This window comes from Myotis davidii, unplaced genomic scaffold (genome assembly GCF_000327345.1).
Source record: "Myotis davidii unplaced genomic scaffold, ASM32734v1 scaffold17, whole genome shotgun sequence".
NCBI classification, from domain to species: Eukaryota; Metazoa; Chordata; class Mammalia; order Chiroptera; family Vespertilionidae; genus Myotis; species Myotis davidii.
Genome location: NW_006288624.1, coordinates 718,037 through 744,305, shown reverse-complemented (window position 1 = coordinate 744,305; position 26,269 = coordinate 718,037). Strand labels below are relative to the sequence as shown.

Genomic DNA, 26,269 nt, shown 5'->3' with positions numbered 1-26,269 from the left:
GTTTTTTTAAAAGATTTTTAAAAATTGATTTTGAGAGAGAGAGAGAGAGGAAGGGAGGGGAGAGAGAGAGAGAGGGAGGGAGAGAGAGAGAGAGAGAGATGAAAAAAAATAGCCAGTGGGTTGGATTTGAGCACCAAGCCATAGTTTCAGATTCCTATGCATGAAAATCATTGAAATGCTTCAAAAAATCTAGAGTGCTAGCGATAGAGGGCCGAGAGTGGTTCATCTTCAGTTTATTTGGGAGAGTAGATTAGAGGAGACTTCATCTTGCTGTGGTAACAGTAACCCCCCACACACACACCCCACACCCCTACCCTCCCACCCACTCACCCCCCATCTGCAAAGGTTTCTACATAGAGTGAACCAAGAAGAAGTCAGCCAGCACCAATGGCACTCACACTGCCTTACCCTTCCTGGCCCCCTCTGCTGCCTGCACCAGCTACACAGCAGTGATGCTGACATTCCAGGTAAGGAAAGGCGGTTGAGATCTTAGCAACCCCTTACCAGCCAGGACTTGCACTCAGTTCTCCCAACTTGCTGGCCAAGGGTCTGCTGTTCAGATCACACTGCCCCTGGGTGGTCAGTGCTGAGGACTTGGCTGTTACTCTGAGAGCTATAGAAACTGTGGTCCCCAGTGTCAAGGAGCAGGCTTTGATGCTACTTCTGCCACATACTTTGTCTAGGATTATACATTGACGTTCTTCCAGCTTGCCCATCTGACAAGTGGGAATGGTGACACCTAAGGCCCGACCCCACCTGAGACCCCACCTGGGAGCTCTGGGTGGCTTCCTCAGCTGGTCACAATGGTTCTCAGAGCACCCCCCCACCCCTACCCCAGTCAGAATGCCGATGGAAGTGTGAGCATGTGCCCTATTATTAGGGGTCAGTAGTCAGATGACGGCCCGGCCAGATTTATGGATCCATTTGAAATGGGGACTGGGGCGGGGTGCAGGCTCTCTCTGAGGATTCGGTTTTCATTTGACCACATGCATTGTTATAGCAAACTTAATTGCCTGTGTTTGCTTCCTGTGGAAATATTTCACAAGCTACCCTGTCAGCAGGAGCCCAGCATTTGCACTTGTGTTTTGCTGATCCATTTGGCTTTTTTGAAAATTTGGGCCAAGACCAAATCTTCCATAAAGGTCTGTGGGCTGTGACCATAGCCCTCAGCTGTTTGCTGTGTTGTTCCAATTTCACAGATTTAGCCTTGTGAGAGGAGAAAAAAAGGAAAAATGGGCCATGATTTTTTTCTCTTTAAAGGACTCAGTTCTTTATGTCGGGGGTTGAAATCTCTATTTCCAACCATGGGGCCTCAGAGGACCGCATTGCCACCTACTTGCTTTGTGTTCTCAGGCAAGGACCTTCACTTTGTGCCTTAGTTTCCTCATCTGTAAAATGAGGGCGGTGTCTTCTCTTCAACCCTCTAAGGATTTTTGAGGAATCAGATGAGCCAATAGCCCTGAAAATTATATAAGTAAAAAGTGCTACAGATGCATACATGTGTGCTCACAAACTGTAATGTCTCTTGCATTCCCTGGGGCCTCATAATTCCCAGCTGGATCGAAAACGAGTTCTCCCAAGAAGATGCCTGCTCGTGAAAGGAGTTCTTGGAGGGGGCGGCAGGGGGCGGAATGCTGAAAAAAACATATAGGAGCCATATTTGTGGGGCCTGGATGGTCATCCTAAGAAATATGAATTTTTTCTCCCTGAAGACAGTAGGAAAGCCTTGAAGGCTTTGAGCTACAAGAGGGGGAAGCAGATGGCGGTGGGCAGAGTGAGCTAGAGCCAAGCGACATCTCAATCTCGGGGCGTGCGGTCCACAGCTTTGCCGGCGTGTTTTGGAGGACAGACTGAAACCACAGGAAGCACCAAGAACCCAGGGCTTCCTTAGGGCATTTGCCCCTTCCCAGAGCCTCCACAGGCTGCAGGCGGGAGATGAGAGTCCACTGGTTGGTGCAGTGGCTGCCTCGCTTCCATTTTTAAAGTCTCAGAACATCCAATGATGTTCCAAGGACTGTGTCACTGGGTCTGCTCAATTCGTCTCTCACCCCATCCATCCATTCCATGAACATCCATTCTCCCATTGAAGTTGGGAGACCTTGACCTGTGGGCTATAGAGTTCTATACTGAGGGAAACTGCAAAGGAATTAGAAGGCCCCGGTGGCTCTTTGCCAGTAGGCAGAGCTTGTCTAAAAGTACATTATTCTTTACAAACAAAACAGAGCAGGCCCAAGAAAACACTTCATTGAGATTGGATTGGGTTGGATTGGATTGGATTGGATTGGATTGGATTGGATTGGAAATCTGTTCATCAAATGGATTGATAGTTGAATGGGGTGGACCAACTCTGCCCATTGGCTTTGTTCCCTGCAGGTTCTCTCAGAGGCTCCCTAGCTGTCCAAGCCCCACTATTTTCCTGACCTATGGTATCTGCTGAGATGCCCACCTCGCCCTGAATCCACAGTGTCTGAGCCTCCAGCACCTCTAGATATAAAAGTTCTTTGATGGGAGTAGGCATTTGGTCTTGTCTTCTTTTCCTTTTATAAGTCCCTATAACACTGAAGTAATGCTCTGTACATAGTTAGGTTTTAAAAAAAAATTTCTTGACAGCTCATCCCAGAATTACAGCCCTCTCAGCTGTACCCATCATTTGGGGGGGGGGGCAATTTGTCTCTTGGCTTTTCACTTTTTAAAAAAATATATATTGTTGCTTTAACTTTTTTTAAAATATATTTTTATTGATTTCAGAGAGGAAGGCGAAGGAGAGAGAGATAGAAACATCAATGATGAAAGAGAATCATTGATCAGCTGCTTCCTGTGTGCCCTACACTGGGGATCAAGCCCACAACCCGGGCATGTGCTCTTGACCGGAATCAAACCCAGTCCCTTTCAGTTCACAGGCCAACGCTCTATCCACTGAGCCAAGCCAGCTAGGGCTTGACTTTTCACTTCGAAAAAGCTTGTCAAATAACCTTAGGGGACATATACAGTAGGTATAACCCATTTAATACTAGGTTAATTACATATCTACAATATGCCAATTCAGCAAAATTTGGAATCCCTATGTAAGGTACAGATGTTCTAGGCTCTTGGAATATACTATACATAGGAGGGTTCCTTCCCTTAAGCAGACTTCAATCTAAGTTACCAAGACTCTAGTTGGCCATCATCTGTGCATGAAAAGATCAAAAAGCAATCTCAAAGCCAAAATGAGGTCAGGATAATGCAAGAGCTGAAAAACACACCCTGAAGTCTACACCCATCTTGAACAGACAAGAAGCCTTTATCAAAGTCTTTATTATTACCTAACCTTAGATATTTAAAAGCAAGTTGATTAAGGAATACAGGGCTTCTAACATTTGGTTGTTTAAACACCAGCGCCTGAAGGAGCACATGTTTATGTTCACCATCAATGCCTCAGAAATCCAAGTCTCCTGGCCTGGCGGAAGCTGTTCGTCCGTGCCCCACTGGTGGAGGCGGTGGCATTGTGTGCCAGTATCACAAGACTGCACCAAGTTTCCTGATATTAATCCTCGATTGGAGGGCATTTCCTGATAGACTTCCCATGCCAGACATATTTTAACAAAGAACGCCACGGCTCTGCTTGCTCCAGGAGTTACTCATTTCGTCCTGTGGGTGGTTTTATTTCAGGGAGATGAACCACAGAGGGTGGGATGTATTTTTGAAAAGAACAAATCAGTTGTTTGTGGTCGGGTTCTGTTTATTACCACACAGACTAGTAGTTCCTGGAGAGAAGGCATCAGAAAACTAAATTGCAAAGTGTTTTTGTTGAGGCTTCAGAGCATATATTTCTTGCACCAAGCCCCATGACCTTGAAGAGGAAAAGGAAAACACCCAGGTTAATGCCCCTGATATTTGGGCAGCTAAAAGGCAATATGCAAAGCTAACTTTGAAGCTACTCTTATCTAAGCGTGGGGACTGAAGAGCATCAATAGGCTGTGCCCTTTGGCCAGTTAAATTAAACATGTTTATCCAGATTCTTTGCAGGGTAGAGGCAAATGATAATTTACTCTTACGCCCTCTTATGACCTGAATGCTGCATTATGTGGAAAAGGTCCTCTGAGGCCCTGCTTAGAAGGACAAAGAAATTCAAATGGGGGCTTCTTATTTAAGATTCACATGATCCTAGGATGGTCATCCAAAGCTGCATCCATGAGGACAAGAAGCTGCTGTCTTTGACCCAAGTGGGTGTCCATATGGCCGTGATGCCTCTCCTGTGTTTATTAAGCAGATGCGTCCTCCCCACCACTGTGCAGTCCCGCCCTCCGTCCTCCTGTAGGACCTATGTTGGAAAAGATGTTAATTTTCCTGAGGCTTTGGCTAACCATGCCTAAGGTCTGAAGACCTTTTGTTTAAGAGGTTCAAGAGCCTCTTGAAAGGAGAGCTCCTGGGTAACTTTTTTTGATCCAAACTTGCTGCTTATGACTTCCCAAGGGCCCCAGAGCTTTGCCAGGTTGGGCACCTTCCTCTGGTATGAAAGAAGTTGTACACAACCTGTGAGGTGAGACACCAGAGCCTGTGCCACCCTGGATGACCTGTCCCTTACCATCACCGACCATGGTGGTAGCGAATGGTTCCCGAAAGGGAATGGGGAGCAGCGGTCTCCTACTAGGGTGGCTCCAATTAGGACTTGAGAGGAGATCCTCACCATGTCTGCTGGCCCCACATTGAGGACTTTGTCTCAGCCATGCACCACTAACTCCCCTCAAACTCCTGACTCAAGGACAGTGAAAAGCAGCATGTTGCAAGGGAAGAGCTGTGCTCTGCGGTCATACAGTTCTGGGTTCGAATTCTTGGTCTGTACTTGAGCCAGTCACTTAACCTTCTAGAGTTTTCATACCCTCATCTGTGAAACAGGTTGGTTTAAACATAAGCACTGATTCAGAGCAAACAACAACAGCAACTAAAATAATATAGTTGGGCTCTGCTCACCTTTCCTCCTCCCCCGGGAATCTTCGGCCTTTCCTCTCATCCCCATCCACTTCTGGCAAGAACAGTCCCGCCGTGAAGTCCAGTGATATTTATTACCTGACATGTATATAATTTTTGCGGTGCTTTCACTTATATTTCTTCGTTTGCTTGTGTGATAGGGCTGGGAGAAGGCAGAGTCAGGACCTGAATCCAGGCCTTGAGCTGCCAGCCCAGTTCCCTTTGTACCACCCCACAGACAACATCACATTCTGACCCTCAGCCTCACCTTCCTCCAAGGGACTCAGCACTTCCCAGAGTCTGCGTGTCATTCCAGGAAGCTCGGGGACGGAGGGCAGAGACGAGGCACATGCACCTGGGAAAAGAAAAGTAGGACACTTGACACTCACAGGAAGGGCTCTCGCAGCCGTCCCAGAGCTGGGAAATGAGACCTCAGCTGTCTTAGGGACCCACAGCAAAGAGGAAACAGAGGGTGCTCTGAAGTTCACTGCTCCAGCATGCTTGGGGCCCCAGGCCTCAGGCAACTGTCTGATTGGTCACCTTCCCAATGCTTGTGAGGGTCCCTGTGTTTTGTCTAAAAACAAAGGAGATTTCCAAATGAGGACTGTCCTGACCAAACATCGACTTGTGGCAGGTGTGGTTTAGAGAGAGCCTGCCCTGCTCACTCCCTCCGGCTCCCACATGTGGCATGGACCCTACTGATGTCAGTTGTTTTTGCTCCCACCTTAGCCTCCCAGGCAGGCCAACCTTCCCCCCTCTTCCCTATCCCAGGGCCAGGCCCCAGAAGGGAAATGAGGGTGAAGAAGAGGGGCCCCTCTGGGCAGTGTGGCTGAGATGGTCAGTATGACTCGGAGCTCTGGAGCATGTTTCTCAGCCTATGGAGAGCCATCCTCATGCTGGAGTGGGTGCCTCCCCCATGTCAGGGAGGCAGGTGTGGATGCTGGTGGTGCTGCTTTCATAGTCAATTCAATCATCTCTTTTTTAGGAAGGGGCGGGGGAGGAGGGAGGAAGATAGGGAATGAGGGAGGAGGGAGGGAGTGGAGAGAAAAAAAGGGCACAGAGGAAGGGGAGGAGAGAGGGAGAAAGATAAAACCAGGGAAAGAAGAAGAGGAAAAGTGCAAGCTTCTTTTTCTCTGGCCCCTTGGGAATTCTCTTGGAGGGGCTGGCTGGTGTTACCCGTGGCTCTCCTGCTCTTTGCCGATTCTGCATATACATTTCCCTTTAAGACGGTTGCCTGCAGAGCAGGGGAAACAAACCAGAACCCCCCATAAATCAATAGAGGTCACTGCCAAAAGCTTTGTACACTTGCTGTCCCTGGCAGTGATAAACTCATTGCATTTGGGAACTGGCCAAAGACCCTGAGTCCTATCTTAATTCTCATTCCCAGAAAAACCTCAGTACTCCATTCACCCACCCCCTGTTTACTGTCTTTGTGTTTCCAAGACAAAGCTGGCAAGGAGGAAGGAACAGAGCTCCAGAACTGGGTACATCAAAGGCTCCATTGCTTTGCTTGGGGGAGGAGAGGTGGGTGGAGGAGTCCTGGATCTGTAGCCTGTGGGAAAGGAAGGCCCAGTCCAGAGGGGTGAAGCCACGGCCCTGCAGGGGGCACAGGAGATCTGCAGAGGTTCTTGATTCTGCTTTTCTCCGACCACGCCTTGCATTTGCTTTGACACGGCAATTTGAGACTGTCCTGGTGATGGCCAGAGACTAGCAACAGGGTTGGCAGAGTGAGATCACCTTATTCAACCCACCTTCAGGAGGTCATGTTCTCCCTCCTACTTTCTTCCCACACCATCCCCACCTTGGTTCTGGCTGTGACGTTGTCCATGTGACCTGGGGAGGACAACAGTGATGCACAACCACTCCTCTGACCCACATTGACACCACCCCGACCCCCACCCCCAAGAGTAGACCACCATTGTCTGCTGCTCCTTCCTCCTTGCTCTGGTTGACAAATCTCTACAGCAGCAAGACCAAGCTTTTGGCAGTGACCTCTATTGATTTATGGGGGGTTCTGGTTTGTTTCCCCTGCTCTGCAGGCAACCGTCTTAAAGGGAAATGTATATGCAGAATCCGCAAAGAGCAGGATTCCCATTTCTGTCTGCTAAGACCTTCCTACCCTGATGAGGACCCTTCTGGTTGATAGACAACAATTCCCCATATCTAGCCACTCATACCCGTTCACAGCACTCTCTACATTCACTTCTTTGTAGCCTTTAGCTCAAACGTGTTTCCATATTTAAAAAAGCAGAGTGTGACCTTACCAATGGGAATGGGCCCCTGCAAGGAGCCAAACAAAATTAGTGACTTGGGTCTGAGACGACTTAGATAGCAGCCGTCCATGATCTTTGTGCATCAGTCTTGCCTCATAGAATCTTTACAACAGCAGGGACCTCTTCTGACTTCTCAGGCTGTAATCCCAATGCCTGACACAGGGCCTGGCGCCTACAAGATGCTCAATAAATAATTGCTGATATATTTGCGTGATTAAGTGTTTAGGCATCTGCTTTATCCTGCTCTTTTTTTAATTCATAAGGTCTTTCTTTCAGTGGACTAGGCTTTTCCTGCCCATGATGAGGCTGAACGAATTAGCTGGAGCCGGGGTGGAATTCGCTGCCAAGGCCAGAAGGGCTGGGCTAGGAGAGGCTTCCCTCCGCCTCTTGGTAATGGGGTATTTTGCGAGACATACTGGGCATTCAGATTCCTCCAAGAAGTCACAACAAGAGGCAGGGACCTGTTGCTTTGGACAGGGATTCAGAGGAGGTCCAGGAATGACTGACAGGTCTCTTCAGATGAGTCAAGAGCCACCTAGCTATGTTGGCCACACAGAAGTGATGCCTGAGCTGAGAATAAGGAGACAGTGAGTCGTTTTTCCTCTGCGTTAACATTTGTACCTAAAATTTTTTAAATCTTTATTGTTGAAACTATTATGTATGTCCCCTTTTTTCCCCCTATTGACCCTTTCTAGCCCAACCCCACCTCCTGCCCCAAGCCTTCACCGCCCTATTGCCTGTGTCCATGGGTTATGCATATATGCATGCAAGTTCTTGATTGATCTCTTACAACCCCCACCTACCCTCTGAGATTTGACAGTCTGTTCCATGCTTCTATGTCTCTGGATCTACTTTGTTCATCAGTTTATTTTGTTCATTAGATTCCACATATGAGTGAGATCATGTGATACTTGTCGTTCTCTGACTGGCTTATTTCGCTTAGCATAATACTCTCCAGGTCCCTCCATGCTGTCTCAAAGGGTAAGAAAGCGATCCTTCTTTTTTACTGCTGTACCTAAGAATTAAGTGCTAGGACAATTTAAAGAGACAAAAAAATGCAAACAAAGACCATCGTGTCCCTCAGTCTGGGCTCTGCGGCCATCAGGATGGACCAAGATGCTCACATATGGGCTTCCCGGGGACTGAGCATAATCCCCACTCACCTCCCAAACAGAGAGCAGACGCTGATCAGGTCAGAAACCAAAACTAGTATGGAGTCTGCAAATGTGTTGAACATTAAATTCAAACAAGCATTTCTGTGAACCAAGGAACAATGTAAGTTCCACTAACATTTGACCCTGTGTTGGATGCTATGCATAGATGAGATAAAAACATATTGTTCCCTCGAGGAACTTACAACTAGAGTGGGCCGGACTTTTGTCTGAAATTTACAGGAAAACAGCGAGGCATGTTCTCACTAAATGTATGAAATCTGAACACATCTGGACTATCAAAGCAGGCTGTGATCCAAGCCACTAGTTAATTCTGTTTGGCTCCCTGCAGAGGGCCCATTCCTGTTAATAGAGCTGCACCCTGCCTTTACAAATATGAGGAAGATTGAAGCTGATGCCCAGATAGGTCTGCTTATCCAACTGAAGATGGGCGAAGAGGGATCCACATGGGGCCCAAGGGGTTTCCTGTTCTCTGCTTTCACTTTCCTTTGTGGTGGGTAGGGAGAGGGTCTTGCCCCAGCTTCCTCTGGGATGTGCCAGCAGTCTGGCCAGGTATCTCTGAAATATGCCTCCTCCTACCCCTCCCCTGGGAAGAGTCCCGTAGGAAGAGGCGCTTAAGGACCAGTCCAGCACTCAACTGAGCTGTTTCCTCCCTGCCCAGCTCTCCCTTCTCCTGAGCACTGGAGCTCTGGTCCAGCATCATAGGGTGAACTATGATGTGCATCTGGGTAGATGCTCTCTTACCAGGCCATCTACCTGACAGTCCCACTCACCCACCCTCCTCACAGGTCCTTTCCTGCAACAGCCAGGCTTCCTGTGCAGCTGAGCTATATTCCACTTCAACTGATAACCCTTTTTCAATGGACAAACCCCCTCTTTTAATGAACCAGGCTTTCTCTGTCCTTAGTGAGGACAGATCTTTTAGGAAGGGACCAGGAGGCTATGGGATTAGCTGGAAGTCAAGGGTGAAATTTGTTGCCAAAGCCAGAATGTAAATACTTCTAGGAGCCCAGGAGAAGAGAAGGCACCGTGCCACAGCATCTGCCCTCCTGGATGTGCGCCTCAGGCCTGGCATACTTGCCCACCTACCCCATGATCTGCTTCCAAGGGCACCCTTCCAGGATGAGCTGGTGGCCTGGACATGCACAACCGATCCGATTGTATCGTTGCATGTGGAGTTCTTTTTTAATTAAACTTTATTTTGAGATGTATCTGGATTCCAGTGCAGTTGAAAGAAATAATACAGCCTGGCTGGTGTGGCTCAGTGGTAAAGCATTGAAGAATGAACCAGAAGATCACAGTTGGATTCCTGGTCAGGGCGCATGCCCTGGTTGCAGGCTGGATCCCCAGTAGGGGGCGTGCAGGAGGCAGCCTATTAACGATTCTCTCTCATCATTGATGTTTCTATCTCTCTCTCCCTCTCCCTTCCTCTCTGAAATATATATATATATTTTTTTTTTAAGAAATAATACGGAGATATACCAGTTATCCAGTTTCCCCTAACGGTAACACGTACAAAACTGTAGTACAAAACTGATATCACGTCATAGCCATGATATCAACATTGCTACATCCACTGAGTTTATCAGATTTCCTAATTTTACTGGTACTCATGTGTAATGTGTGTGTTTAGCTCTGTACAATTCTATCACATGTGTAAGACGTGCTGAGATACAGAGCTAGTCCATCACCACAGAATCCGTCTATTGTCTTCTAATCACACCTCCCTTCCCTCTCCTTCCCTCTCCCATCTCTAATCTCTGGCAACCACTCATCTCTCATCTGTTTCTGTAACTTGTCACTCCAAGAATGCTACCTCAGGAGAGTCCGACAGTGCGTAGCCTTCTGGGGCTTTTTCACTCACTGTAATTCCCTGAGGTTCAACCAAGTGGTTGAGTGTGTCAATAGTTTGTCCCTTCTCATTGCTCTGCCTGGGGTTTAATCATTAAGCAATACTGCATCCTAACATGGCACCAGGAACACGATCCTCAAAGGCCTTTTATTCCAAGAGATAAGATAGGTTTTATTTGGTGTTTCTGGGTGGGACACAAGCACAAAACAAGCATGGTGCAAGTTTTCCTAGGTGCACACAAGCTTACCTCGCTTCGTTCATTTCTCTCCTAAAACGGTGGCTGGTTGGGTGGTAATTCCCTTTAGTATTGGCTGACAGTTCCTTCTGTGTCTTCTGCCTCCTTCCCCCCAGGAGCACATCTACAAGCTGATGAAGAGTGACAGCTATGCCCGCTTCCTCCGGTCAAATGCTTACCAGGACTTGCTGCTGGCCAAGAAGAAGGTATCTTTGGAAAGGGCAGGCTTGCCTTTCTTAGCACTATTGATCCTTGCCTGCTGCTTGCTGCTGGTGTGAAATGAGAATATCATCCCTTGGGTTTTATTTACCTTTTCTTTTCTTCTTTCCCTTCTCTCTCTGCTCCCGCTCCAATGGAAGACAGTTAGGATTGTCACCACCCCCAGGCCCATGGTGTGGCATCCTGTCTCCATGTGCTCATTACCTCCTTCTGCGTGCTGTGCCCACAGCAGGGAGTGTGACCACAGTGGCTCACAACAGGAGTACCGGGCGGGCAGGACACCAGTGAACCCCTTAGGAAATCAGAGAGAGCCCCTCACTAGGAAGTCCAGCCCTCAGCCCACAGGTGTCTCTCCCTCACCAGCTCAGAGATGGAGAGAAAACCTTGTAGGTTTCAAAGGGGCCATCTGGCACCTGAAGTCATTGCTGGGATTCTTCCCTCCTTGACACGCGCTTCCTTTCCCTCATCCGCCCACAGTGTTTGTGTTTTCTCTTAACCAAGAAGTAGCCATATCCTAGCTCCTTCTCCCTCCTCCACTGAGAATTATGGCATGGTTCCCGGCAGCCCTTAGCACCTGGATTTGGGGACCCAGAGACCTTCAGCATGCAGGTGGTGAGGGGTGACCGAAGCAGGGATGAACTCACCTGGGTTCCTGGGAGGAGGGAAGGAAGAGACGAGAGGGGCCTGGGGTCTGACAAGGGGGAGGCTGAAAAAGCAGTTCATGATTCCTGTACATCCTCTGCACTTTCCAGCTCTGATCTGAGGCCCGCGTGTGGCTCAGTGTGGCTCTCCTTGCACCCAGTTCCACGACTTCCATGCCATGTGCCTTAAAGAATATAAGCATTGTCATCCTTCTCTGCTCCCAGCCTTCTGACCCCAGGCCCTCAGCACGTGGTGTCCATCCCACACTCTGTGGGCTGCCTCTGGGTCACGTAGCCTTTCTCCCTCCGTGTTCTGTCCACCTCCTGTGCCAGGGTCCTGTCTGCATATCTGGTTGGTACCACATAACTCCAGAGTCTCCACGAGCATATGTATTCTGCTCTCCTGCCCTTAGGCGGCCCTGAGGACACCCCTGATAGTCAGGGGATCAGTAACGGACCCTGGAATAGCCAGGTCATCAGAAACCCAGCTTCTCGGCCTCACCTCTTCCGCAGGGGCCTCTCAGGTGTCACTCCTGTGATGGAGAATGTGAATCTTGGCCTCTTGCCGGTTCCCTGCAAGAGGCGGGAGGAGGAGCGGCTGATGCTCCGACAAAGGTCTGATGCCCATTTTTTTCAAGAAAGGTTATGGAGACTTTGGGTGTCTCCAGCCCAGATCTCACGGGAGAATGTCCAAGTAAGTGTTTTCTTGTTTCTGTGGCTCAAGACCCAGAACTGATCACAATTTGGGGAAATCCCGAGGCTCTGTGGGCTGAGCTGCCTGGGCCTTTCTATACACCCAGCAGCAGCCAGAGGCTGTTCCGTCTTCTGTGGGTCTGAGCCCAAAGAGAAAACGCAGCCCAGCTCTGGGCAGGGCTGGCCTGCCTGTGCCTGCAGATCCTCCCATAGAGGAGACTTCACTGAGGAGGAACCCAGGGCCTCCCTATGAAATGTTGCCAATGAAATTCATTGGGAGTATCTGCCCAACCCCCAAATTAAGGGCCATTCCTGTGACAGAAAGCCCTCCCAGATGTTGACACCCTTTCAGTAGCCAGTGGTTAATTGTTTCCAAAAACAGTGACAAAACTTGCCTTTCCCCCCACTTCCCCTGAGAGCCTCCAGGCGTGGACTGGATTTGTGACTCGGCACTTCCAGGTAGGCCTAGAATCTTCGGATTTCAGGGATGGGCTTATAACTGTCCAGGTCATAAAAGGTGTGGGAGAGTCACACTTCCTGCTAAGAGAGGGGCTATGAATGGGCCTCACTTTTCTGGAGACACAGCCTCTGGCCCTTCATCCCTGGCTCACCTTCTGTGCTAAGTATGGAAGATAAGGTTAGTCACTTTGATGTACCAACTTTCCAAGGGGCGAGTGAGCTGGGTTTTGACGGTTCCTCCAAGACAATTAAATACCAGGATCCTGGGAGGGGAGAGGCCGTGCGAGGCAGAGGAACCCGACTGAGCCCACCAAGGGCTCCCCTCTGCCAGCAGCAACTCGGTAGCCAGAGCCCAGGGAAGACAGGCACAGGTCACTGGCTGCAGGGCCTAGACCGGCCTGACTGGGCCAACTGTATGCCCTGGGGCCACCCATTGTATTGAAGCTGAGTTCTGCCGTCCCTTGGTCCCTAGCGTGGACACTTGGTGTGGTACTCAGGGCCAAGTGGGGAAACTTCGGTCCCTTTGCCAGGAGAGAGACCAGCATGGCTCTGAGGGCTGAGTCCTAATGTCATGTTTTCCTTCTACAATGCCCTGTCTCTGGGCAGCCAGCCGAGGGGAGAGGGACATGACTGCCAAGGGAGCCCTCTGACCTGTCCACATGGGCCGGTGGCTGCTCTTGGCCAGCCCGCTCTGCGCCCGCACATGCTGCAACCCATAGACCCGAGGTTGCTTCTTCCCATTATTTGCTGTGTGTGTGTGTGTGTGTGTGTGTGCGTGCGAGAGCGTGAGAGTACATATCTATGTGTAACTGCATTAATTCCACTCAATAAACCTTTTTGGCCAGCCCGCTCTGCGCCCGCACATGCTGCAACCCATAGACCCGAGGTTGCTTCTTCACATTATTTGCTGTGTGTGTGTGTGTGTGTGTGTGTGTGTGTGTGCGCGCGTGCGTGTGTGTCCATGTGAGTGGGTCTTCTCTCCAAATTTCCCAGTCTTGAGCTCTAGGCCCTGGGACAGGGTTCTAGGATAAACTAGTAGGTCTCTGGGGTATAATTCTCTCCCCAAACTCCTTGAACAAGCAGAAAACCTGGGGAGTCGGTTGCACACCACACCTGTCTCCTCCTCTGCTAGGAGTGAGCGCCCAGCCCTAGGGCGTGCCCACGGGCTTTGCCTCTTCTTGCCCCAGTTGGAGGCCCCTCAGCTAAGAGTTCCCTAGAAAAGTCCTGCCCCTCCTGCAGCCAACTGTGAGAACTGTGAGTAAACCTTGGGAGGGGTCACCTGCCTGGGTACTGAGAGCATTTTCTTTCCAGAACCTTCCTCTGAAGTCCAAGTCCCTTTGCAAAGGACGTGGGTAGACTCTCCTTATCTAAGGACCCAGAATCAGGGCCATTGGGGGGCCATGAAGGAATCACTGAAGGTAGCAAACTTTCTAGCTGCATCTGGGCAGGAAAATCTCAGAGAAAAGTCATAACCCAGACCCTCAGCCACTTCTTGAAGTCCCATCAGCACACCCTGAGGGCCCTGAGAGCTAATCTGTTCTTGTCTCCCCCCACTCCCTCCCCATGGCTGCCTGTGGGCCTAGGAACACACCACCCAGGGCTCCTGTACATGGGCAGTGCCAATGGAAAGCAGTGAGCAGACAGCCCCAACTGCTGCCTGGGGGCTGCAGAGCTGCCTGGCTCCTGCTGAGCCCCCAGGACGTTTAATGAGCCCTGGAGGCGCACACACCTTCCCCTCGCTGCTCCAAGGAGCAGCATCTCCCGGGGCTTCTGTTTCCTGTCTGCCCCACTGACCCTTGCATACAGCGCTGGCTGCTTCTCTCTTCCCGTTTCTGCGCCCTGTTTTGCTTTTCTGTCCATTTGCTGCCGCTGTGCTGTTTGGAAACCACGTGTAAGCTGAAGATTTTTTTCCCCTGTATTTTTCTCCCTACCTTTTTTTTGTTTGTTTTTCCTAAAGCCAGAAAGTGAGCAAGGTCGTAGAACTTCCTTAGAAAAGTTCACTCGCAGTGTGGTAAGTTCAGCTGGTTTTGTTCCCTCACGTGCCTTTGGTTTTCTCAGTTCTTTTATGTTGTCCTTCCCCCTGGGGTGGGAGGGCGTCCAGTGCTTTCCCCCTCAACACATCCCTTTTCTTTTGCAAGTGTCTGCAGCTTCACTTCTAGGGATGGATTTGCAAAAGACCAAGCGGCTCCCTCTGCAGAAGGTGCACACCCGACCGCCAGCCTCGAGCTTCGCCTTTGACCTTCCGTGCAGGGCTCCGAGGAGAGAGGACCCGCCCGCCGCCCTGCGGGCTGCGCGGTTTGTGCATCTTCTGCAGCAGCCCAGGGAGGAGGCCATCGAACTGTCTCACGAAATAAATTGGCTCGGAACCGTAGCTCATCTATAAAAAACATTCCAAATTTCCCTCTGTGAACGCCGGCCGGCCCGTGGGAGTGGGCGACGAGCTGCTGCTGCTGCTGTGTAGGCGGCTTTCGCGTGCACAGGAGGTGGCCGTGCTGCATGGTCTAGCTGGCGTGTGTTAGTGGCCTCTGCATGACTTACCGTCCTCGTCAGCCTCATGTGCATAGCGTGACAGGGAGAAGAGGGCAGGTGGCCCTGGGGAGGAGGGGGAAGCAGGTCCCTGTTCTGTCCCTGCACTCCCAGGGGCAAGGCCTTGAGGGAGTCACGATGGGCTGCGGGTTCACTGGCCCCGTAGGGAAGTGGCCTTACCCCATGCGCACTGAGTTTAGATGAGGCAGAGACTGGTGCCGGGGGCACATAGGAGACCCCATGGTAACAGGTGAGAGTGCAGAACGAATGGTCTTCCCATGGTGCACAGCAGAGATTCGGTTCTACGGTCTATAAGACAGCACAGACCCATCTCTCCTTTCCATGCCGTTCTCTGTAAGGTTTGGGCCTAGGGCTTGGTGCACAGAATTCAATCCCACTCATTCACTTCCTTGTCATTCACTTACAAGTTGCTGAGTGCCTGGGCCCCAGCCTGCGCTGTTCATATCAAACCAGAGGGAACTAACATGGCAGCCGGGAGCAGGGATCCCACAAATGGAACTGGCCTCTCTTCTCTTCCCAAGGGGAGAACCCTCTGATGCCCACTTGCCTTTTTCCCCCTCTTTTGAAGAGAGAAGCCCTTGTAAAACCGGACTACTGCATGATTAGCATCTTTATTTCATCCTTTTAGCATAAAATCTAAGAATTCTGGGTTGAGAGCAACCTAGTTTTTTACCTAGGTCAGTGATGGCGAACCTATGACACACGTGTCAGAGGTGACACGCGAACTCGTTTTTTTGGTTGATTTTTCTTTGTTAAATGGCATTTAAATATATAAAATAAATATCAAAAATATAAGTCTTTGTGTTACTATGGTTGCAAATATCAAAAAAATTTCTATATGTGACACAGCACCAGAGTTAAGTTAGGGTTTTTCAAAATGCTGACACGCCGAGCTCAAAAGGTTCGCCATCACTGACCGAGGTGAAACTTGATGCACTTTAGCTGAATTTAAACGTCATTTTGAATTTGCTAGATGTAAACATCATGGTGGCCCTAGTAGATGGCACTTAAAATATGGGCGCTCATCTCTTCTCTTCTTCGGTCTCCCTCTCTATGGCCTTTCCTCCTGAAAAGTCAGAACATACAAAATGTGAGGCCTGCTGTCCCCTGTCTGTCATGGCTGGCTTGCCACGGCCATGTGATTTCACACCTCAAGGCCCTGGCCAGTGTGGCTCAGTGGATAGAGTATCGGTCTGCAGACCAAAGGGTCCTGGGTTGGATTCCGGTCAAGGACACGTACCTTGGCTGCAGGCTCCTCCCTGGCCTGGGCCCTGGTCCGGGCTCATGCAGGAGGCAACCAATCAATGTGTTTCTCTCACATCGATATTTCTCTCTGTCTTTCCCTCTCTCTTCCACTCTCCCTAAAAATCAATGGAAAAATATCCCCGGGTGAGAATTAATGGGGGTGGGGGGGGAGGTGCCACAGGCTGTCTAAGGCGAGGCCTGATAGAGAGCGGTAGGGACCTATTCCTCTCCATCTCTTTTGAGGCCAGGATGTGTGGGCAGAGGATACTTGGGGATTTTGTGGACAGGCCCTGCATGTACTATAAGGCAACTTCGTCTGTCGGTGGAGACTGGGAAGGCAGAACCCTAGAGCCCCATGGAGGCCCTCCAGGTTGGCCGCAGGAGCCAAGGGTGTGAGAGAGGAAGACCAGTATTAAGATGAGACATCCAAAGATCTCCAGGCTGCTTTGCATGAGAAGTGGGTAACAGAAAAGGTGAGAATGATCTTGCTGAAGCTCTGGGAAGAGCATTTGTCGATGTCCCTTCATCCCAGAAGCGGTGTTGGTTCAGTGGTCCTCCAGGGTCTGTTAACGAAGCGTTTGGAATGAGAAAGCACCAGACACGTTCCCAGGGTCTGGAGTGTGCACAGGGGAGATTTCACAGAGGTGTTTTCAGGGCCGGCTGAAGGAGAAGAATTCCCAAGCTCTTGAAATTTTTAGCAGCTGTATGATAAAAGGCCCAAACTTAAAAAAAAAAATCCTAAATTTCCTGCTGTTCTTTTATAAAGACTTTAGTGGGTGGTGCGTCCTGGTGTTTTGGTTCCAGTGGTGGAAATGGAGATGAATTTGCACTGATTCATCCATGCTCCATGTGCTCTTGGGATGACACCTCATCCCCATGAGAGGCGGCTGAGTTTGAGGGAACAGCCCATGGCCATAGAACAATGGTTCTCAACCTTCTGGCCCTTTAAATACAGTTCCTCATGTTGTGATCCAACCATAAAATTATTTTCGTTGCTACTTCATCACTGTAATGTTGCTACTGTTATGAATCGTCATGTAAATATCTGATATGCAGGATGGTCTTAGGCAACCCCTGTGAAAGGGTCGTTCGACCGCCAAAGGGGTCGCGACCCACAGGTTGAGAACCGCTGCCATAGAACAATGGCAACTCTCAGGGTATTTGAGGCTGGATCCCAAGAACTTGGTCTCAGAAACCCGGGGTTCTAATCAGCCAGTATGCCTGAGGTGCTTGATTTCTATAAAAGGAGGTCAACCTGAATATTTCATCTGCTAGATACTGTGCAGTATAAAACTCAACGAAAGGCTAGTTCAGTAGCATTGTCACGGTGCTGGGAAAGATGTGTGGAAAGACCATCCATGTCCTGGGGCTAATAATGGGAAAATGAAGGCGTACAGCTGGGCAGCTCGGGGATCAAGAATATGAGACCAGCTGCTATTGAGGACTAATTGGTAGCAAGAAATGTTGATCTTGGTGGTTGGTTAGCTCCATCAACTAGCTTCTTATCAAGACTGAATCTGAATCCAAATTTCTCCCATGCAAATGTCCTTTCTTTTCTTGGAAAAGGAGGGACATTTGGAGAAAGCACATTGTTCTTTCCAAGTCTCAGGTGTATCGTGAACGGAGGGATTACCTGTCGAAGGTGACAGACACCCCCTTTGACATGAGATCCTGGAGGGTTGTCTAATGCAGTTCATGGGTGCTGCGAGGGCCATGTTCCTTGTGTGCAGGAGGGGCCTTGCAACTCCCAAAAGAGGCAGTTCTGTGTGAGCTTCTCCTTCCAATAGGAGTTTCTTGCGGAGTCACCCAGACCTTGAATACACAAAGCAAATGTCTGGGGACAGGCTGGGCCAAGCATTGTGTGGTTTTGGCGACTGGAACCACCAAGCCTGTGCAAAGCCCTGCTTACTTGACAGGGAGGGCCCAGCTTCAGAACCGAACAAACTGAAAGTCATGGTACGGCGCAGCCAGCCCACACTGCAGCTTTGTCAGAAACAGAAACAGGACTCCCTCTCGTGGGCCCGGCCTCACAGATGCACAGCTGGCCACGCAAAGCCCAGGCTGGATTCCAGCTCCCATGGACCCTCAGCTGCTCTTGTGCAGTGAATGACTCACACCATGGCGGTCCTGGTCCGAGGAGCCCCAATCTCAGGAAGACCCGTAACGCATGCAGCTTCTCAGAGGCGGCCCCAGACATGGCCTCCCGTCCAATGAACGGAGCCTGTCTCTCCCTGGCCCTGGCCGCAGGGAGCTTCCTTTCACAGTGACTATAAAATATGAGAGCCACGGTAGGAAACATCTGCCTTGGCATCACCAGCCACCTCCTTTCGGGTTATTTGGTGGGAAGCCCCAGGCATTACCGATGGGGGGGAGGAGGAAGGTTCTCAAACTAAAGACCACTTCCTGCCACTCAGCGCCAACCAGCCTGCCATTCCCTGCCGCCTTCCTGATTTTGCGGTTGACAGACGTGAGGGTGACCAGAGCCGCAGGGCTCACCCTCCCTGTGCTCTCCTAGGCATGCTCATTACTTCGGGGTCTACCATGGAGTGGGGACAGCCTCCCAGGAGCTGACTCTGACATAGAGGACCCGGGGGACGCATGGGAAGAGGCAAGAGGATCAAAGGGCCCTTAGCCAAGACTCAACAGGAGTGATTAGATTGTGTCTTTGGGGGATGGTGGCCACAGTCATCAGCCTGGGGAGGAGAAGCTAGAGAAAGTCCCTGCTCCTTGGGTGCAGGTCCTCAGAGTGATGGCACTTCAACTGGGAGGCATGGCAGCTCCAAGTGGCGCTGGCATTAGCCTCCCTGACACCTTGGCCTGGGAACTCAGTCGAATCCTCAGCTGCCCTCTTGAGAGCCTCATCAGCTGCCACCTTGGGCTCCAAAGATGAGGCATGGGGGCACACAGGAGGCCACAGAGGAGAGTGGTGATGAGGACCAGGACCAGGTCACCCCTTCCTAAGAGAACATTTCAGTTGGGCTTCGTCAAGGTGCTCCTTGGACTTGAAACAGCAAGGGCGGGGGACTGAGGGAGCCTTGGCATGTGCCCAGTGGCATCTCTGCAACAGGCATTTCTGTCCTGCCTGCCAAGGAATGCATCCCCACCTGCCCATCCCTCCCTCCCCAGCTAAAGCCAAGGAAAAGCTAATGAGAACTAAAAAGCCGGCAGCTCATCTCTCCCAACCCCTCCCAGTGGCTCTGCAGGAAGAAACCCCTGCTCCAGACCCAGGTGCTGAGCCAGAAATGGATGACCGAGGCCCCTGGCAGGCGAGGCAGAGGGCAGATGCCTGGGGTGTTCAGCCAACCTGGCATCAGCAGCTCCCTCCCGGAGGAGGCTGCTTTCCCCTCCCCCTCAGCCAGTCCTGGGCACAGCGTGCAGGCCAGGCCGCTGAGTTTGCAAATCTAGACCCAGCAGAGCCTCCAGAAGGCTTCGACCGCAGTTTTCCAGCCTGCGGCAAGGGACAACTGGCTAAAATTCTTTACACGGGGTTGGTTTTGATTGCAAACAGTCCTTGGGCCCCTTGGGAACCACTGGGTCACAGACTCAATGGCCAGCATCTCCCATATCAGAGACCCGAGATCCAGCAGTAGTGAAACCCCACCTGCCTCCCGATGGAGGTGGCCTTCCATAGCAATATTTGGGAGGGATTGCGTGAAAATCTTCCCCTTTGGAACAGCGAAGACTTCTCCTGGGACTCTGTGAAACTGCTCAGCAGCCCCCACGCAGAGTGGTTCCTGTTTTCAGCCTTAACCTAGGAGCTGTGTGGCCTCAGGCAAATCACTAGCCCTCTCTGAGCATGGTCTTCTCTGTACAATGGCTTGAACTAGATCATCTGTATGGACTTCTCCAGCTGGTAGTATCTTCAGGTCCATGCTCCTCTCCATCCTAAGATTTCTGGGCTGTGCTAATCATTCTCTGAATGAGAGAGGAGCTGCCTTCCTGCCCTGGAAGTGGCTGCAGCCTTTGAGGCCTGGAAATAAGCCATGGAGAGAATTGAGTTGGGTGTGTATTTAAAATTTTTTGACAGGATTGGAGGATAAAGCACCAGAGTGCCGCAGGCTGCCTAAGCCACAGGCTCGCTCCCTGTATTGCCCAGGGCTCCCTCTCACACTGTGACCCCAGGAGGGCAACTGCCAGTTCTGCACTCCCCTCCCTCCTGGGATGGACAACCAGCCTGGTGTGTCAGGTCTGGGGGGCAAGGTCAGCTGGGCAGAGGAGCGGGCTCCTCTGTGGGTGCTGCCACCTCAGTGCATTGTGGGGCATAGAAAGGAGTGAAAAGTGAGCATGTGAGGTCCTCAGCATCACTTTGCTGCTCACCTGCCACCACACTTTCCCGTTCCCTGAAGACCTCTGGGCCAGCTGGTCACTGACTGTCCTCTCTTAGAACTGAGGGCCGAGAGCCCATGTAACCCTGCTCACAGTCAGTGGTAGGTTAAGTTTCCCTGGTCCCTACCCACCGTCTCCATCTTGGCTCCAAGTAAAGCTGAAAACGTATATTTAATATTATAATTTTGGCCCGACCAGTATGGCTCAATGGTTGAGCGTTGACCAACCAGGAGGTCAGGGCACATGCCCAAGTTGTAGGCTTGATCCCCAGTGTGGGCCGTGCAGGAGGCAGCCAATCAATGATTCCCTCTCATCGTTGATGTTTCTCTCTCCTTTCCTCACTAAAATCAATATATATATATATATATATATATAATTTTGTAGCTGAAAAATGAAAATGTCTATTTTCTATAAACAAACTATTAAATGTAAGACAACTGAATCAGCTTGGCTGGTGGATACAGAGAAGACAAACAATGAAGTGATTCAATGTGGTGGGGGATGGAGTCCTCTTCTGAAACTCTGGGGAGGAAAGGGTCAGAGATTGTCATTTGTGAGTAACTTGGCCCTGGTCCCTGCCACTTTTTTGGAACAAGGACTGACGTCCCTCCTTCCCCCGCCCTCCCCCCTACTGTTTCAGTTGATGCTTCAACATGTCAATCAAAAGCAGCAAAAATGTCCTCCCTGTGGAGTGCCACTTAGAGAAAAAACACAGCGTGACAGCCCCCACACATGGGGACACAGGAAGAGCAAGGTTCTTCTGGCCCCTCCCTGCTGCTCCCCTCCTGCCTCCCCTGACCCCGAGTGCGAGCAGTCAAGTGCAAACCCAAGTCCTCCGAGGCAGAAAGGCACAGCTGTGTGTTTACAGCCACTGATTCGGATCCAATCGCATCCCCTGCCCGTCTCCACAAGGCAGGCTGGGGCACATGGTGTGTACGTGCCAGGCAGGAATCTATTTCGGGAGGTGACCTGCAGCCCTTTGCCACAACAGAGCCTTCTTCCCATCCCCCACTCAGGAAAGGCATCCTTCTAGAAGGAGCTTTCAGCCTGTCCCTTGTCACTCATCCAGTCAGACTTCTGGCAGCTCCGGGCTCCCATCTGTCCAGTGAAAAGACAGAGAGTGAAGGTGACTGCAGGGCCCTCAGCAGCATGGATAGCAGGACATGAAGACACTCGGGGACAGCAGTAGCGCCACCCAGAGGGCAGGAGAGCGAAACCACCAGGCGTTAGGCCGCGGAACAGCAGGAACCAAGGGAGGGGATGAAGTTGCCACAGTCAAGGTCAGGGAGAAGAACCTGCACCTGTGCCCGACTGGAGAGTGAGAGGTCAGAGAGCTCCAGGGCTAAGGACTTGAAGGCTGAGAAGTGAGATCTCCACCGCACCCCCGCCCCCCGCACCCCCGAAATGAGCTCCTGGGGAAAACCACTCGGCAGCGTCCCCCTTTTTAAGCAGCAAATGAGTATCTTGGGTTGTAATGCAGTTTGGGGAGCGTGGCATTCTGGAAGGAGGGTGGACACAAATCCGTACACAGGAACAATCTGTAAAACGTTGCTATGAAGCAGAATGGCAAGTGGGACAATGAGTTTTCAGTCTAGTGATGTTCCCCCAAGGCCAATGAGAGAAAGGCCCTTGGGTGTTTATTCCGCGGTTCCAGGGTGGATGGGGGGGTGGACAGGGTTGGGACTGTATTGCAGTGGCAGGGGTCAAATGGCCACGGTTCATCCATGGCCCCGAGTCACGGTCAAATCACTTTGGCCTGAGCAGTGGCACCACAGCCCCAAGCAGGGTTGGGCTGGCCAGTGTGATATCTGGAAGGAACTCCCCACACCCTCCTATCAGCCCGGCTTACATAGAAGGATGACTAACAGGGGGACGCGACTCTCCTCCAGAAACTATTTGTGACCTGCTATTTGTCCACCAAGGTTGAAAATGTCCATTTCCATCCCTCTCCCCCTCACCTCTACTCCCTCTGTGTTTGCCCATAATTAGGTAAAACAGTATATCCACAGTGTCTTAATGGCTGGTAAGAGGGCTAATCCATCTATCTATAATAATAAAAGCATAATATGCTAATTAGACCAGACATCCTTCCGGATGACCTGGACAAAGCCAGGGCTGTGAGGGCTGAGGCAAGCCGCCACGGCTGTGAGGGCCGAGCCTCATACACGAATTTCGTGCATCGGGCCTCTAGTGTATATATATAAAAGCCTAATATGCAAATTGTCCCCATGGCCTCCCTTTGTTCTGTGCTGCCCCCTGGTGGTCAGTGCATGCCAATCCTATTCAAAGACCCAAACCTAGAAGGTTTTGCTCATTTGGCAGATAATAAAATTATATTTGAAAAGCGTCTCCTTCAGGTGGGATAATGGGTCAGAAACAACTAGATAAAATTTAACCAGATAACATTTATGATAAAAAAGTATTCAGAACTATAGGATGGCATTTGAATTTTTCACTAAAATTCAAGTAAAAAAGAAATTCTGGGGCTGTAGTTGACTGCATGCTTAATGTAAGCAAAAGCAGGATGCAGCCACTTTTTTAAAAAACAATGTTTGGGCCAGAGCCGGTTTGGCTCAGTGGACAGAGCGTCGGCCTGCGGACTCAAGGGTCCCAGGTTCAATTCCGGTCAAGGGCATGTACCTTGGTTTCGGGCACATCCCCAGTGAGGGGTGTGCGGGAGGCAGCTGATCCATGTTTCACTCTCATGGATGTTTCTGGCTCTCTATCCCTCTCCCTTCCGCTCTGTAGGAAATCAATAAAATATATAAAAAAAACAAAACAAAAAAAACAAAAAACAACAACGTTTGGCTGCAGTGACAAATGGGGTGTGGTCAGAAGAGAGAAGCGATTCACTGCCCTCTGTGCTGCTCTAGACCGTGTAGCGTCTGGGTTCTAAGCCCGCACATTTTATCAAGAACTTTAACAGCCCAGAAAAGTTCAGCCAGAATAGCTGGGGCTTCTGGAAGCCATGTCAGCTGAGAATGAAGTAGAAAAGATGTTTTGCCCCTAAAGAGACTCGATAACCACCGTAAGACATACCTATTTGTCTTCCAGAGTGAGCGGACATTTCTGTATTGTTCCAGACATAGCTAGAACCAATGGGGAAAAGGTATGGGGAGGTCCACTCTACTGAAACATAGTCTAACAGTAGCAACTTCCCAGCAGGGGAACACATCACCTCAAGGAACAGTGAGCTCCCTAGAAACACTCAAGCTGAATGGCCAAGGGTACTGTAGAGTAGGCGCCAAGTTGGATTCCAGCATCTCTTCCATCTGGAATCCTCTGATGCTTTGCCTGTCCAGTGGGTCCTTCTGCATTTTATTCTGTGGTTTATGAATAAGCCGTGGAAGAGAAGAATGGACCCTATGGAGGGAGTTTGCTGAGAGTGGAGGAGAGGGATCCAGGAGTCGGATTCGCCTCTGCCTTGAGGGTGAAAAAGCCAGCTGAGCAGGGGAAACTCAGGGAGTGGAATTGCTGCCCTCTTCATGCCACCCTTGCTTTCTGGAGGTTTCTATTTGTAGGGTTGTTTGTTTCTCAAGGCAATTGCTGCTGTTGCAGCTGAGCCCTGGACAACAGGGCTCGCCCCTGGATGCCCCAGAGAGGTCACTGAGCAGAGGGCACGGGCACCCGCTGGCACAGGGAGGCTGAGCGGCTGAGGGCAGTCAGGCGGAGCACAGCTGGGTGGGCAGGCACGGAGGGCACCCTGGCTCCGCGTTGGAGAAAGCTTGGCCTGCCATTATTCCCACTCAGAAAAGGTGTCTTGTTGAGAGCAGAAAAGATGATAAAGCCAGTTGCAGGTTTCAGGTGGGCAAGTTGCCATGGAAAGCATCTCTGCCTGGCCAGGAGCTGAATGTGCCCTGAGGCCCCAGACCGGGTGGAAGCTGCCTCCCGGGCCCTCCCCCTGGCCCTGCCCGGAGGGTCCTCCTCAGCCCAGCGCAGGGGAGGGGGAGGGCCCGCCAGCCGTCCTGAGGACCAGCCCGATTCAAAGACTCTCCCTGTCTCCCGGGCTTCGCCAGGGCTGCCTTCAGCTCATCATGGGATTGAATCATTATGGTGATTATAGCTTATGGCTCTTTCCTCTCCTCATCTTTTGCTTTCAAATTCTTTGAGGCCTCTCATTAAACATGGCGATCTGGGTAAAGCAGTGAAGTTTTAATAGGACATTTTTTAAAGCTAAAGCAAACCCAGAGTCGATTCTCTCAAATGCTGCTTTAAAACTTGATCAGGCTTGACTGGTGCCTCGACAGGAGAGGCAGGGGAGAGAGAAATGGGGGGTCGGGGGACACCCATACTTTTCCACAGGGTCGGAGACCCTCCTTCTCATCTGCACCAAGGGCACGGTGCAGCTGAACCCCATTAAGCGAGGCTGGAGGGCCTGGTCTTTCCGACTCACAGCTGAAGTTGGGAAATGGAGATGGAGCAGCCAGTGAAAGCCTCAGCCCACCCTGTCACCTGCAGCAAACCTGCAGAAGCCCAGTGGGGACATTCTGACAGGTCATCTCACCTGGAGGACATAGGCCGTGCCATGCCGGGCATAATTCTAAAGATGGAAAGGTGTCTGTCGTTAGCGTCTGCGAGCCATCACCGTCCAGCGGTCATGCCGCATGGAGGTTTCCTTGGTAATGACACAGCTGTGCGAGCCCTCAATCTGAGCTTTCCTGCTGTTTCTAGATCTACAGGGCATTCTGAGAAGGGTCACCAGGAAGGGGTGGAGGCGGGGTGGTGGCCACCAGAGCCCCCAAACGGCCCTTCAGCTACTTCGCTCAGGTTGAGTGACAGTCCCCTTCCTCTCCTTCCTGCCAGGACACACGGCTTACGCACAGCGAGATGCATCTCACCCTGGCAGGAGTGTGTTTAGAGAGGCTCCCATTGGCCCCTTGCAGCTGCCTGTCCTGAGCTGTCCAGTCTGTCCTGAACCTGTCAGTAGCCAGCCATGTGGAATGCCTGAGCACCACCAACCAGCTGGGGTTAATGTTGTCCAAAACCTGGCAGCAACATTCTCCCCAACGGCATTCTCAGCCCGACTGCAGATGACCTGCTGGCTTTGCCAGCGGGACACAGCGTCCCTTTTGCGCCCACCAGAAGGTAGAGAAGTGGGCTGGTTAGAGACGGCAGCCCCGGGTGCACCCTATCCCTCCACCTGATACGGGAGTAAGACCCCAGCGAGTCGCTCAGCTGCCCAGTGGGTGTAAGGAAGCAGACTGCACCGAGTGGCTGTTGGCATTACGTGGGGAGTGGCTTTCATTTCTTGGAGGCTCGTCGTGTTATATACTGTGGACGTTGGCATCATGCTGGGCTTGGCCTGAGAGGGACTTGGGTTCTACTCCGGCCCTACCACTCAGCTGGGTGACGGAGGCTACTCGGTTTCCTCCTCTGTAAAGGAGAGAGACAAGGAAATGATTAGGTGGGGGAAATCTGAGGTGCTTAGCACAGTGTTTGTAGTGTGGGTGCTCAGGCATAGTTCCTTATATTATCATTTTCATTGTTATGATCATCTGCAGCCCATGCTTAGCTCTTATGACCTTATTTCATTTCCAACGATATTCCGCGAGGTAGGTATCATGTTTACTTTGTAGTTAAAGATGGGGAGTGGGTATCCCATCTATGACAACGCGTGCCAAGCACATTTGTTTATTACAGTGACCAGCTCCATGAAC

At 50.9% G+C, this 26,269-nt stretch overlaps 1 protein-coding gene across 10 annotated transcripts in view; it reads left to right on the top strand.

Moving 5' to 3' along the window:
* The window catches only part of RGS6 (regulator of G-protein signaling 6), a 486,920-nt gene that overhangs the window by 434,331 nt on the left and 26,320 nt on the right, over window positions 1–26,269 (top strand). For 5 of the 10 annotated variants that reach the window (XM_015562012.1, XM_006760723.2, XM_006760718.2 and 2 more), the window contains exons 16-17: window positions 10,599–10,688; window positions 14,452–14,505. In XM_015562012.1, the coding sequence (XP_015417498.1) occupies window positions 10,599–10,688; window positions 14,452–14,505 (144 nt within the window). Of the gene's footprint in view, window positions 1–10,598; window positions 10,689–14,451; window positions 14,506–14,632; window positions 15,046–26,269 lie in introns of those variants that run through there. The other 5 variants (XM_015562014.1, XM_015562015.1, XM_015562013.1 and 2 more) reach the window with 4 other exon arrangements.